General features: G+C 38.8%; 1 protein-coding gene across 2 annotated transcripts in view; it reads right to left on the minus strand.

Annotated features, from left to right (window-relative positions):
- Nucleotides 1-4,450: 4,450 nt before the first annotated feature.
- The window catches only part of TPCN2 (two pore segment channel 2), a 36,445-nt gene continuing 25,085 nt past the window's right edge, over nt 4,451-15,810 (minus strand). Inside the window, exons 20-26 of one of the 2 annotated variants that reach the window (XM_080405150.1) lie at nt 14,292-14,365; nt 13,816-13,906; nt 13,598-13,680; nt 12,818-12,899; nt 11,176-11,261; nt 10,407-10,477; nt 4,451-4,617 (exon numbers count right to left, since the gene is read on the minus strand). In XM_080405150.1, coding sequence (XP_080261276.1) covers nt 4,553-4,617; nt 10,407-10,477; nt 11,176-11,261; nt 12,818-12,899; nt 13,598-13,680; nt 13,816-13,906; nt 14,292-14,365 — 552 coding nt within the window. In that variant the 3' untranslated portion in view covers nt 4,451-4,552. Of the gene's footprint in view, nt 4,618-9,631; nt 10,478-11,175; nt 11,262-12,817; nt 12,900-13,597; nt 13,681-13,815; nt 13,907-14,291; nt 14,366-15,810 lie in introns of those variants that run through there. The other variant, XM_080405151.1, reaches the window with a different exon arrangement.

Consider the following 15,810-nt stretch of genomic DNA (forward strand, 5'->3'; position numbering starts at 1 on the left):
TTTCCAGTATTCAGATGCACACGCACGAGCATCCTCCTGCCCAAAGCCTACCTACCTCAGCAAGCTGGCGTCTCAAAATGAGATTGCAGCATGTGAAAAGAAAACTCCTAATCTCCCTGTTCACTGCTCCCCTGAAGCACTGGTCTGTGACTGGGAAGCTGTGCAGATGAGCCCTGCACAATTTCCTTCTTAAACAGTGCCAACAGATCACAAACAGCATGGTATCTGTGATGAGACAACCAACCAATATAATGAGGACCTTTGCAGGAAAATGTGGGAGAATTGCTTACAAGAAATCCACCATCACAGCAGCAAATTAAGACATGCAAGCCAAAGGACCGAAGTTCCAACTTCATGTCAAATTTACCAAGAACAGTCTAGCAGAAGTGGCAAATGCAGGATTTGGGTTCAGTCCCCACTCCCGAGAGAAGTTCTTGTGCCCAAAGTCATTTTGCCTCAGTTCCATCATCTATTTTCACCACAAGAGATGGGATTTCTGCCCCAAGGAGCTTGCAGAGCAGACTTTGTGTGCCCCCCGTCCCCTTCCATGAGAGGTCACATCAATCAGCTTTTCAAAACTTATTCCAAAAGCACTTACAAGCACTGCGTCTGACCCACCACAATCTTCCACATGGGTAATCCATTTCTAAGTCACAATTAACCAGCTAAGATGATATAGTACAGTTAGAAAGATTGTGCAGTGCTGTGACCGTAATTCTGTAAAATGACTTGAAGCACATATGGCAAAGGAGAATTCAGTTAATTGTAGGGCTCCAGTCCCATTAACCCCACTGGTAAGCCCACCTCTGCAGTAAAGTACTTCCAAATTCAAATGGCAACATTTCACACATTATGATTTTTTTTTAATGTACTATTTTACTTACTTGACCCTGAACACCAACACAGGGTACAAGACAGACAATCAGATCTAATGATACAATAGTCACATCAAAGGTATTTACCTCAAACATAATGTAACTGTGGAGCTGTCACCCAAGGCCATAGAAAAGCAGTGTCAGGGAAGGTCATTGGGCACAGTAACATCTCCCGATAGTCACACGTAAAGGCACAGCCAGTGTACATTTGCTGGGGGAGAAAGCAACCGTAGCAATGAAATAGCAGATCTACAAATCCTGACAAATACTCCATCAAGAGTTTGTTCTGTAAAAGGACACAACACAAGTTTCTGTAAAACATGAGTTCTGTCTTCTGTTAGTCTGTTAGCACAGTAACACATTGGTTGCCACAGAAAAAGGAGCTGCAATGTAACATAGTTAACACAAATCTTGTGAAATTCCTTCTTATACAATGCAATTGCCTTCCTCTCAGTGGGATTCTTACATACATTGATGGGTCACAACCCTTTTTATCTGAAACACCATTTTTATCTATATGGGATTTAATTCAACCCTTTCTCATTTGGTAAATTAAATGTGGTCCTCCCCAAACACCTGTTCATGAGTGTCTGGTGAAAAGCCAGGTAACACTTCTCTGTGCAAATCAGAAGCCACATACATGAAACTTTGGGGCATAACTGAATATAAAGTGCTCCAGATTTAAACACACAGTGGCCACCTATACACTATAGGTGAGTTCTAGAAAATTTAAGCCTGAACCCGAACCTTCAGCCTCCACTTCACTTTCCAATATCTGCACAATTAGGAAGTACAGGAGCCTGCCTTACAGATCTGCAGAGGACTACAGCAGGGTCACTCAGGAGACAAGAAGAGAACCAAGGACTTTGGAAAATGTCAGAGGCAAAGGCTTAATAGTCACTGTGGAGGGTCTCAGTCAAGCAGATGTTTCAAACGTGTGCCTAATTGTCAAGTGCTGAGTTTGATGGCAGTAGATATTTGAGTGGGCACCAACCCAAGACAGAGTTAAGGAGGAAAGGCTAGTGGACATAACAGGAGGCAAAGCACAGCATGAAAAACATTTTTTCAAGTGCTCCATTAGCCTACGTAATCTACCCCTGAGAGGCCCCAGCAAGCATGTTAACTTCAGACCTCAATTACAACATGTGGGCAACTTTATTGCCCAACAAAAAGTACATTAGACATTTATGATCTCATTTCATTAAATTCTCCTACTAACAATGATCACTGGGTGCATTGGGTGCATGTTCATGCAAGGTTAATACAAAAATATATACCATATTTGTGTATTAACAAGACTAAAAGCTCACCTGCATGGCAGGTGTTGCTGTGGCCACATGCTTCAGTTATGGATTAACCAACTCCTATCAAAAACTGGGGTTTATCAACCAAATCTAAAGCAAGAAAGGCAGGTGCTTTTTTTGCTGATCTACCCGAGGGCTCTGATTGAATTACTTCAAGAAAGAATAACTTTGCTTTCTTCATGAAATCTGATTACAGAAAGAAAGAGGTAACACCTTACACAACGTGGTGAAGCTTAAAGGACAATCCTCCTACGGCCCCTTCTGCTGGCTACTTTGATCTAAGTTATATCGTCTTGATTTAACACCTTCACCTTTGATTTTACAGAAAAGGTATAGAAAAACCGTGTTTAAAGAACAAGTAATTGTTCAGGTCTTTTCAGAGTAACCACCAATTATCCGGGACACTGGAAACCAAACACTTGCAGTTTTGGAGAAATACAAGATTATTCTCACTGGTATCAAACAGGTAAGGAAAGACACATTAAAGACTCGAGTTTTACTTTCTAAGATCATTACTTACTAAAAAATAGCACTGGCAACAGCTCAGCACATTACGTGTGGAACCAATTCATTCCTAAACGCAAGGAGACCTAACATAATAAAATAATACAAACTAGACTGGCTTTCCAGCTCACCTCAGTAGGATGCTTGTTGTACAAGGTCATTGTTATGCTACCACTACCCAGTTCAATGCTATAGTGTTACAGTTTCATATCACACACAAAACGGTAATTCTTTTCTTTAAGCTAACAGAAACCAGTCTGATTTTACCCAGAATCCTATACAATAACTCTAAATAAAAATCACAATCCCTTCTGGTCTTACCTGGTGTGTCAGGCTGTGTAACATAATCCTTACAATTTGACTCAGTAATTTCTGCATCCAGCCCAGCAACCTGTAGCACTACTGGAGATTATATTTCACGTTACACAGACATACACCCGCTATACAATAGAACTTGGTCTTAAAGATGCACTCTATTTTGATATGAATTTCCATTCTCTCAAATGCTGATGATCCTTTGTCAGCAAAATCATGTAAGGCAATTAGCCTCTTGGACGCTTCCCCAAATTCAGTATGATGCTGGAAGCCCTCACCAGCTCTGACAAGTCAGACTCGTCGCTCACCGAAAAGAATAAAACACAAGCAGCACAAAGGAAGACGTGGCTAAAGGAAAACTCAAGCATACTTGAAGCCAGTTTCAGGTCTGACAAGTCAAAGTTGGAGCAGTCAAATAACTGCTGTATTTTTTCCCTGTATTTTTGTACAGTTACAGTAGTACCTTAATTACTGGAATCTAGCAGTTTACTTACATGTACTAAACTTCCGGCACATGTGCCAGCCTCAGATCATCCCTAAGAAGTATAAATCAGATGGCAAATCAGTAATAGACTTCCCTCCTTTTTTGATAAGGTGGGAAACCAGTAGAGTTAGAAGTTCAGAGGTTCCAGGATTTTTTCTCCTATTTTAAAACAAAGTAAACATAAAATTTACATGCAAGAATAGGCAGTAGCAAAACTATAAACCAATCGCTGTGGAAGTGTCAACAGCGTCTTATAAACATACAATTGAAGTTCACAGCTGTTGCGAAAAAAGAAAGCAGTATTGTCTGTGAGCAAAGGCAATGAGCAGGGACTGTGGGTTTTAATTCTTAACTCTCCCACGGATTTCAAGCTCGGCTGTGGGCAGATCACCAAATATCTCAGCTGATCATCTACACAATAAGGATAGTAATATTTTCCTATCCCAGCAGAAGGTTTTCAGGAAAGTACTTGGGAGGCACTCAAATAATGCAATGATGGGGGCCGTGAAAGTATCTGTACAGAACAAAGACAACACCTGCTCAGCTAGCTTAATGGAAAAAAGATGACAGACTGTTACAAGGAATTTCTAGCATTAAAGAAAAGGACAAGCTGCAATTGTCTTCAACTTACAGTTCAAAGATAAAGATAAAAAAAGAATCAGTAAACTATTTTTTATACAAATACTGTGGAAAAATTCCAAGTACAGGACTAGATAGGAAAACCAATGCAAATGAACTACATAAAAGGCTGGAACTCTAATCAGAGAAGGTAATTAAGTTTTCCCTTACAGTAGGTAACATGGGTAATTCATGACAAACCATGCTTTTGCTACCTTTGGCAAATGAGCGCATATATGATGGAGGTAACTGTATATCAGACTGTTTCTTCCAGAAAGCATCAGTTTTAGTTAACTAGGACACTTTCAAAAAACACACATACTTATTATGTGTTGTGACTATGTTATATACAGCCTTGAAGTTCTTTTCATATTCTTTATGGGAGATAATGATAGGTGCCTCCTCCAGTAGTTTGCTGTACACAACGCTATATACTTCATATTTGAATTAAGTCATCTAAGCCTTGAGGATTTATGCTGAACATTTTTTCTCACTTCATTGTGGGAAGACAGTAGGTCTACAAATATACAAAAAGATTTAAGTACAGAATGAAATATGAAGCTTATGATTAAAGAAGTCCGAGGATCTAGTGTTTATTCCTGAATAAGCAACAGATTTCCCATGACCCTAACTTTCTCATTTAGGTACTACATGACCTATTTAATCTTTAAAAAGAGTGATGGTATCAGGAATAAGGTATTGGAGATATTGAGAAGGCAGGAAAGCCCAGTTCACAGTTCTGCAACACATTAGCTCATACTTCTACAAATTCTCTAATGATACTGAGCATGCTTAAGTCTCCAGACCATTTCCTCTTCTCCCCATCAGAGTTTAGGTGCTCAGTTCTCATTGAAAGGCTTCAGATCCTAAGCCGCCTTAGATCCAGTGAAACATCAGACCAATTTCAGTTAACAACTCCCTTTTTTAAGATTTTTTTAGCTGCTTCTAGACATTACAAAGCATCAGTGACCTGGTAGTAACTTTAACATTCATTCACTAAACCAAGTTTGATATAAGAGCTAAAGTGTCAAAGATGTCACAAAACGTGTGACACACAACTGGTAGCAAGTAGAGCAGAGTGCCCAAATTAAGCATTCTCACCAAGGGAAAGATCAAGTTATCTGATCTGCTCGGCTTGCTTGCCAATGAGCAAACACTGATTCAGAGAAGGGCAGCACATTCCTCCTCTTGCCCCAAAAGGGATGTAGAAATGAGATTAAAGGGAACCCAGCAGAGAGAACTGCATGCAGAACTATGGGGAGATGGTTCAGGAACCACGGGATGTTCTTCACATATTAGCAATGAGCACATATAAACAGGAAGATGAGATTTAGTTGTAAAGGCAAGCTGAAGGAGCATTTTTGTTTTGCTATCCTTCCTTGTAATACTCACATGCTGTAAACATTTGTAAGCCATTAGCTAGAACCAACAGCACACGCTCTAACAACAAAAGCTAGGTTTGTTACAGCCATGGGAATTCTTTCCAGTGAAACCACAGAGAGGTAGGCGGGACAGGATCTTGGGGACCAGCTGAGGCATCATCAAGCAGGGGCAGGTTCACAACCATCCAGACAAAGCTATAGCAGGTGACTATCAAACTCGCACTCAAGCCAAGGAGCACCTGTGACCTCCCACATTACACTGCTCCATTAGGAAGCATCCCTCATATCTAGCAACTATTTTCACTGAAATCCAAACTACTTGTCCTACAATCAGCACACAGCAATTACACCACATCAAGAGTTTGCTCCTCACAACCACTGAAGATACTTTAGTAGCTTAAAAAACAAAACAGTTTCCTGTCTCTTGCTTGCCTGAACCAATTATTTCCTTCAAAGTTCTTCCCAACTCATACCTTCAAATTTTCTTAAGACCTCTGTTACTGCTCTATAATAAATGCCTCCTTCCACCAGTTTATTTTAAAATGCAGGGCTGAAAATGGGAACAGTGGGGCCTAAAAGGAAGTACTATTACAAATGACAGCAAAGCAATTTTCTGTTGATCCTTTTCAGATGCTGTTAGCTCATTCAATTTCTAGTACACTAAGCCCTATAATATTTGACTTCTAATACCTCTTACCCCCTGCTATGTACTTATACATTTTGTGCTTCAAAACTTTAACAGACCACATTCATCGCTTAAATTATATTTTTATTATTTTGGCCATTTCCTCTATTTTATTAAGGTCCTTTTGAAACAGTGTCCTATATAACAAAGTGCTTACAGTTTGAATAGAAACCAAGCCTTATCTCTCTACACCACCCCCTAAATTATTTCTGCCCAGATCTGACATAAGAAATGGCTGTTTATAAAGACTGCAGATGAAGCCAAAAGCATTTGATCCTGTCAGTTGAATGGGCTTTTAAATTAGACAAAAGTCTAGTGAAAGAAAAAAATAGGACACATAAAAAGCAGGCAGATAGCTATGTTTATTTTGTTTTCAATAAAAACCCACGAAACAGTACTGCAATGACTTAGGTGACTAAAGCACAATGTTCAACAACAGCAGAAGCCATAATAACACTATGTACTGCTTGTAATAAGCTAGCAGATAAGATAAACCATCTAACAAGATAAGGATATCTCTAAAATGCGAGGTTAAGTTAACTAATTTATACCCTACATCGGTTTCCTATAGGCCTCATTTTTTCTTACAGCTTCACATGTCCCTATATTTTTGTGCACATTAAAAGCATGGGAGGGATGAAAAAGCAACGTTCCCTAAAACATGTCAAGATGTACAAAACCACTGCAACAGAGGCCAAGAAAGCACGTCTCATGCACTTCATTCACATTAACCCTTGACACCCAAGACCGTATTTCTTCCTCCGTAATTTCTACAGTTACTAGGTTAATGTAGCTGCACTACTTGCAGCTCTGACCACTACAAGCTTTTTAAGTGTCATCATAGTTAAGTGTGCTTGTGAGGTTTATCAGTGCAGTTCTACTGAAAGAATCAAGAACACTTCAATTGCATCCATCCTCTCCCTCCACTCCTAAATCTTTAAGTGATACAAATTCATAGCAAAGCAGGAAGGAAAAAAATATATCTCTGAGGAATCTCAAATTAGCCAATAGTCTGGCAATTAAGGCCCTCCTTCAGGAGCAACAAAAACCTAAGCCTGATTTTAATAACACAAAATGATCTTCCATTTGCTTTGGCTTTCACATGCTACACAAGCATCCACAACACCCACTGTCAGAGACATCAGCAAACTCAAGCCTTTAGCTTGAACCAGAATTGATTTTGTCCTGTTCTTAAAGAAACAACATATTCTAAACCAGAACCTGTTTAAAAGAAAAGAATGCCATGGACTTGACCAAGTTATGCGCAAAGCCTGTCTGTGTTGAAATGCTAAGAGAATGCTTATTGCATGGATATTTTCAGGATAGGGCAGGGGGCAAAGAGATGAAGGACCACCTAGTTTGCAGATGCAAAGACTGAAAAGCAAATGGAAGTCAAGCTGCTTAATACAGTTGATGAAGTTCAATTCCAGTGATGTTTCACCTTAAGAACTAAGTATATCAACTACCTACAGATGGTGTTATGCACCTCTAGAACGAAGGAAAAACAGAGCAGCATTCTTTAGGTCTTGCACTTTGAAACTAGGTATGTCCCACTTGCACGTAACTTCTTCCATGGGCCCAGCCTTCAACTAGTAAAGATAATGGGAGCATAGATGCTGAGCACAACAGAAGTCACTAGCAAGGGGAAGGGCAAAACCACACAACAAGAATCATTTCAACACCTCAATTATTTTCATATTTTGAGAAGAAAGATCTTTTTTGAATAATGAAAACCTCCAATTTTAACCAGTTGCATACATTTATTTTCAAGATTTGTACAATTATTGCATAAGACTTATGGTCGTTTACATCTTCTAGTACAAGTGACATTAGGTACCACGATTTTGTATTAAGTTCCAGTTACGCTTCCAGTCAATTACACAAATGTGAAACAAGACTAAGACTACTGCCTTCAGAAAGCCTTCTCCACATTTATCCAGATCCCAAGATTGCATAACAGAGACATTTGTGATGCTTACAATGATCCCACACCAGTTTCTGTTGCTTTGGTAGATTGTAGTGGAACAAAATGGCAAAAAAGACCCAAAAACTCCAAGCAAACCACCTCACAAGAAAAAAAACCCAAATAATTAAACTTGCAGGCTGATAAGAACCGGCCACTTCCTTTTTGGCAAAACAAAAGTTACTTCTTCAAGTATTCAGAAAAGTGGAAAACAAAAATAAGTTGAGGGTTTTTTCTCCAGTAAAAAGCTAAAATAGATTTAACCTCTGTTAGTAAGTGCCAATAAACTGGTGGCAGTGATTACGTCATGCTAGAAGGAGCAGAAACTGTCCTGACATAGCCACACCGAAAAAACCAAATTCAAATCTAGTAGAACTGTGTGCTGATGCCTTTATATACTTGTCATGATGTGTGTTCTTAAGTGCATAACTGAAAAACAGCATAGTAATAGCACTGAAAACTGCGCAAGTTACTGGGTGGATTATTCTGAAACAGAGAACGCAGACAAGAGCATGGCATAAGAGGCAAGCAAAGAACGATTGCAGGAGCAGCTCAGATTCAGTTCAGATTTGTCCTACACATATAAGCTACAACACATGCTTTGTTCCACAGCACAAAGAAAACACAAGAGCAGAACGTAAAAAAAAACAGTCAAGAAACACTATGCAACTTCTGAACAGCAAGACAACCAGGCAGAAATATGCTTTTGAGCTCAAATGCACCATCATGCTAGACATTTTCCTCTCCCTGATGCAGGAAAGATGAATGACACAATAAAAAAATAAATTAAAAAAAAAAAAAAAGAGAGAAAAGGAAAAGCATCCAGAATGACTGCTGCTTGGCACTTTTGAAAAATGTTCAAATAACTTATAAATAGTAGCAGTACTATGGCCAATTAACTTCTGCAAGCCTTTGTCAATGCAGAGGTGATCACAATAATGTCTATTTTGGTGACAAGTGTGTCAACAATAAGGCAACACTCCAAAGGGTAGCTTCATATTTTCATATAAAAATATCAGTTGGGATTGATTGTATTCTTCATAGTGATTTAGTGATTTAGTATCACAGAGAAGTGATTCTTCATATGTGACAAAGACTCAAACAAAACCACTTTTTTAAAGGAATATCAAGTGATAATGAAAAGCACGTGGACATGGCTGACTTAATTATCCACTTCAGATAGGTCGGCAAAGTTATTTACCCAAAAAGTATTCCCCAGATGAAAGTTAGTGGTATACAGCATGTGGTCATTAGGCTATAAAAGGATGCAATCTTGCAATACTGGTGAGCACTTTCAATTCCCACAGACTCAAATGAAAACGTAAACTGCTACGCACTTCATTTATCCCATTCAACCTTTTTTTCTCCCCCACCTTCAAGTAGGACACTCATAGTGATCACAGTGCTACGTTTCGGCCAAAGTTCACTCCCCTCAGCTTTTTCATGGAATGTGATACAGTGTAGAACAAGACTTGGAAGAAAGTAAAAGGAAGAGGTTCACTAAAAAGCAACATGAGAATGTTTACTCTAAAGGAGAGCTCAATTTTACCACATTGAAAGCTGCAAGTGCAATTACTCCATTCAAAGTTTTAACTTTTCTCAAAGTTACCAGCATTAAGCAACCAGCACAAACCCTAGATCAAAAAGAAGATATGATGTGTGAAGTAGGCAGCCCCTGTTTCTAAGTTGAAATCGATTGTGTTCTGACATGATTAACTTCTGGAAATTTGTTAAGATATGCTGGTGTCACTTTTCAATAAAAATAGTGTTTCAACTCTCACTACAAAAAGATTAATGATTTTGTTGTGGTCCTACCTGATCTGTTCATGAATTGCAGGGCACAGCCCTTGCCCCACTCACCTACCAGAAAAAGCAGTTCCATTTTCTTGTGCTGAAAAAAGTAGCAGGCTTAGTGGTTACAAAGTTCATGTTTTAAAGTGCATTGTCATTTTAAACACATTTTCCCTTCGTAAAAAAGAAAATAAAACATTCTAATATTAACAGTTTATAAAAATAACAGCTGCAATATTCCTCTAAAATTGCAACTTAAAATCAAGTCAAATTAGCAAGATTCAAATCTTTTTCAAAACAAAGATATGAACCAAAATTTTAAAACCTATTTCTGCAAAGAATTGCCAAGCAGAACCTGACATACTGTCCCTACAAGCCTCTCTCCTAACAGCACGTCACACAAAATCCTTTCAGATTCTTCCAGCTGACAGCCTCAAGAAAACAGAGGTCTAAATACACCACAGTCCTTCCCACTAGTCACCTACATAAGTGCAGGTGTGGATGCTGGTGCAGTTTTTCCATCAGCTCTTCCTCTGTAGGCTCTTCCAAAACATCTCTACAAAGAAAAAGCATGACTTGTTAGGGACAGGAAAGGGAACTTCTCCGCATTTGTTTCTGCAATACACATCCTGAGATTTAACATGTACTTGTTTCAAGAATGAAACAAGGAATTAAAGTTACAATAAGTTGATGCTCCCTAAAGATGCATCTACTTCCAAGTGATCCATCCTTTACAGATGCGTCATGGAAACCAGCAGCTGTTTTCCCATAAGAAGCAGGGAAGCAATTTCCTGCACACAGTACAACACAACTGAAGGTCAGTAGATTTGTTTTCCTGAAAAAACTCCCAAATGAGAACATGTTCCCAATGCTACTATTGAATATCCAATGTGCACCAGAAGTTCCACTTGTGCGTGATCATCAAGTAACAACTCACCACCCACAATTTTGTTATAAGCCAAGAACGTGCATCACTTCTCTCATCTTCCCTTTTCTTCTCCCCCTCAGCACAGCCCCACCACCACCCCCAGCACCTCTTCTCCCATCATGCTATGGGCAGAACGCATACAGTTAGGCTACCAAGTCAGCTTAAAGCAAGCCCCACTAAAGCACATACTGAATTTTTCCAAATTAACAGATGAAACAGTTTGTTTCAGAGGGAGGAAACAGAAAACAACTCTTTTACCCTCTTGCAGCCAGCACACTTTCTTCAAAAGCCAACTAGATTGATTATCAAGCCCAGATCCAACTCACCTGAACATTAGTTCAACTGTCCTCTGGTATTCAATATCTGAAAGAGGTTCTCTATGACAGCGACGGTCCCACTTGTGAATAAAGTTCTGAAATGTAAGAGGAACAGGGGAAAAAAAAAGGCTACTTGTGATGACACCAGAAGAGAGGTTATATCACATCAATATGTTTGCAGGCAAGGTTTGGGAGAGGAGGTGAGGTTTGTTTTTAAAACAGAGTGTCAAAGCAGCGATTTATTTAGGCATCAGCATATTGATTGGCTGCAGGTCACTACTTTATCCAAGCCTGTTGTTCAGGAATGAAGTAACTTTCTCATCACACAGTGAGAGAACAGTAGAGCAGACGACAGCCCTGCTGCATTTTACTCCCAGCAAGGACTGTCTCTCTCCCCAAGATAACTGTGCTAATTATCCACAAGGGTTCACCTGCTTTGTACTTTTTCTTCTTTAAGAACCTGACAATATATAAACATAGTCCTAGTCCAGGCACCCCTACCTAAACTCAGCTTCTGTTTTTTTCCATGTTCCCATATCCCTTTTCATTCACTCTGACAAAACAATAGCTAGGGAGTAGGCAAAAATCTCGGGCCAGGGAGCAGAAGAGAGAAAAGTGATGACATTCTGTTCTCCTGCTACAGAATCCTGTATCTTGGCTCTTACAGCAAACTTTGAACACAGCCCTGCTGAAGCAAGCAGGTAGAAGACAATGCCATTGGCATCCAGCTGGAATAGAAAGGCTTTTCTGAAACTCTCACGCACAACACTGAAGCTCAACATAAGACTCACATCTAAGTTTCTGTCTCAAAGTTGACCATTCTGCCTACAGTAGTAAATTTTAGTTCTCAATGCAGTCAACAACAACAACAAGAGCATCTCCAAGAGAAATGTTCCTAAGTTTTAAGATGGGGTGAAGTGCCCTCTACAGGTACTCAGTTATTTCATTACTTGTAAGAGAGTCTACAATCATTAATCTGGAGGAGATGCCCGTGATTAACATTCCCTTCACCATAAAAAAAAAACCAAAAGGTGTTTGGATTTGCAGAGAACTATGCATACATGAAAAACAAGCAGAACTAAATGTTCTTCATTGGCATTGTTTAGGCACCTATATTTCCACAGCTTCTTTAAACTCCAGAAGTTGATCTCTTCAAAGTAAGTAAAGTTCCACTCCTCTAGTGTGGAACTGAAGGAGGGTAATAATTCAAATTGGGGTGGGAAGAAACACAGGACAACCAAAATAAAAAAACCATGTAAATTTTAAAGCGCTAACTTTGCTGACAAACCAAAATGCAAAAAGCCTGCGGCTTGAATAACTAATGCTGAAGTTAAATGCTAACAGACAAGAGAAACAATTTTATAATACTTAAAACATTTTTTGCTTTATAGGGAGTAAGCTATAACGATAAAAAGTGCACAATCAATGAAAAGCAGCCAGATTTGTAACCAAGTTGCAAAAAAAATATATCATCTAGGAAAAAGAAAGTGCTTCCTCAACATCTCTGGGGAAGGGTGACAAGGAGAAAAGATTAAAGCAAGCACAAAAACAACACATTTTCCGAAAAAGTTGCTTGGGTTGTTTTCATTTCCCACACGTATTAGAACCTGTCTTCAGAACCTAATACCAAATACTAAACACATTTCCTTACCTCTAGGAGTAAAGCTACGAAGAGGTTAACCCAGATGACAGAGGAGATCAACCACCAAGCTACAAAATAGATCTTTGCCCACCTGCAGATCAGATTAACAGACAAAAAGTAAAGTAGGCAGTAAATAACCTCAGCCTGAAAGTGACCAAAGAGTGCCATGAAATCACATTTTACCTTGAAATACCATACTACTACTTTCTTAATGTAAAAGGAGGTCTGGAACAAAAAATAAAATCATCTTCAGTCTTCCATTAAGTTAGCCAAACAGACTCACTCCCCCCATTTATCATACCTGATTGAACTATGAAGCGACAGAAAAACAGCCTAGTAGAAGTTGTACTGGATCACAGCAAAAGATCCATCCAGGCTAGTATCCCCTGAACTAAAGCAATTCACTAGTATCTCACTTCTGGGAGTTTGGCTCTACAGACACAGCCACCCACACAATATGTGTTGCAAGCCTGTTAATAATCCACTTAATCACTCTTTTTTGGAACAAGATTACTACCAAGCCAGTTTCCAACCCCTTCTAAATGTGACAAAAGATTTCATGGCATCCGCCAAGCACTAGACCAACCATCAAGTTACACAAGTTAAAGAAGAGCCATGACATACTAAGTTTATTTCCTCCATACCAGAATTGACCCAGAAGAAAGCTAAGCAGCATCCTTCTTAGCAGATAGTAGGAACTATCTATAATTATATAATTATATGTGTATAATTCTTGTTCGGTTATAAGCCAGATTTGTATGGGACTTCAGTTATATTACTGCTACTTACGGACTTGAATATCTTGAAAATGCTTCCAAAAAGACTTGCCAGTTGTTCACCACCATCACATCCCAGAGGGTCACCACCGCTGCCTAAACAACATGAGTAAAACAGAAGTTGAGTGGCTGTATCAACACACTGAAGCTGTATCACACACATGAAGAAAATCAGGGGAAGAGACAAGCAGAGAGGGAAAGAGGACAGATTCCATCAATGATCAGACTCACAGCAAAGTCATCAAAATTGTTTGGCCAATATTCCAGCTGTTCGTAGGTCCCACACTGCAGAGTGCCATTATTATACGTTGTATTGACAGCACTGTAAAGATAATTACAGGTTGATGTAAGCATTGCTTTCTATGTACTATACCTCAAAACCAAGATACTTCTGAGCACCTTGTAGAAAGTTAAGTCTCTCATATGGGCAGAAAACAAGGGAAATAGTTTAAAAAGTATGCAAGCTACAGCAGAGTAAAGTTTCAAGCCACCGGTAAGTGTTCCTGCAATATCAATATAGCAAGTAGAAACAGAAGGAGCAAGAAATGAAAAAAAGTCTGTGTGATTTAACAATAAAAGAAGGGTGGCTCCAAGAATAAGGCAAAAAACCCTAACCCAAACCCAACCACAAACAATTCAGAGGTAGCGTGTTGCAGACGCTTTTGAAAAAACATATTCTGTCTGAATACTGATATTTAGAATGTTACCTCATATTTCCCAAGGGAACAACAGCACCTTTAAATAGCATTATGCCAGTTATAGCAAATGCATAGAAAACCACCTGGAAAGAATATAAGCAAGTATTAGTTTTGGTTATTTTAGTCACTAAATAAGAAAACAATGCAATTAACATGGAATTCATATTAGTACCACAATAAAAAAATTTAATCAACAACAATGCCTGAAGCTTTTGAAATTAAAATACTTCTCCAAGTCTGTATTACTTAACTGTCTGCTCTTACTTTTTAATTTTGTATTTAATTTTCAGTTGTTAAAAATGCATTAAGTCATTTTACTTTATTACTATTTTACTTCTTTGTACCTCAGAATGCTGATATTTAACTATTAGCACTACAGAAAAGCCACTTACAAAACAAAACCCCAAAACATTACCTGTATTTACAAAGAATATTCTAAATACCTGGGAAGCTTTCTGCTAGATTCAGTGAAAATAAGATTTTACTAAACTTAACCAAAGGACAAAACCAAGTCAGCATTATATATTACACCAGCAACTTCTTTGAAGTATTACATTAGTCTGAAGATACAGTTTTCAATAACACAAAGGATTTTGGAACTTCTGTCTTTTACTTGTTAGAAATACACGCTTCCTTTTAAAGAAATACCTTTCACAGTCTTCAGCTGTCACCTAGGTGAGTTTGCCATTTTTATCCTAAACCAATTATTCCAGAAATAATCTACAATCTCACTCCTCTGGGGGAAGTACCATTCGTCCTAGGACAGCTTGAAACAAGCTGAATCTTCAAATGAAAAGTTGTTAGTAATATTTCTGTGTTTTTCTACAAAACAGATTGAAGAGGGAAGTCTGGGAAGAATAGAAGAGAAACTCCTGGTCAATGAACCACAGCACTTTGCACGCTACTGAAGTAAGTTGAAGCTGACATTCCACAGCCTGCCAGAAGATGGGGTATCTCACTTGGCGGTAATAAAGTTTATTTTATTCTTTGAAAAAAATATGTTTGAAATGCACACTACCTGAGAAATTAGCTAATGAGTTACACAACTTTACCAGCATCTGTTCCCAGCTAACATTAGGAAAGAGGCTTTATATCAGCTGGTAATGGAGTCAGACTTCACTACAGTAGAAGTTCAGTGAGTTTCCTTGTAGTCTCCAGTAAGAGCAAATTAAATTAATAGCAGCAGCAAACACTACAGCACCCTTGCCTCACAATCGTTGCAAAACTACATTTCACACTGCCAGCATTAAAGACAATCAGCAGCAGACCCTTAAACCATTTCACAGGCATTAAGTCTTACATATATGAGTAAGGACACTGTATTTGTAACGGTAATTTATAAAGCCTAAAAATAAAATCAAGTATATTACTCAGGCTCCTGGCATCTTAGCCATGTCTTTCAGGCATGAAAAGAGCTTCCAGCAGAATGCTACAGCCCAGGTACAGCCATGCCAGTAGGAGCACGGCTTTGGGGTCCTAGTGCAAAGCACAGAACAGCTCACCCCATAATGGCTCTCTCCCAGGGCTG

This window comes from Falco punctatus (genome assembly GCF_963210335.1).
Source record: "Falco punctatus genome assembly, chromosome: 10".
NCBI lineage: Eukaryota > Metazoa > Chordata > Aves > Falconiformes > Falconidae > Falco > Falco punctatus.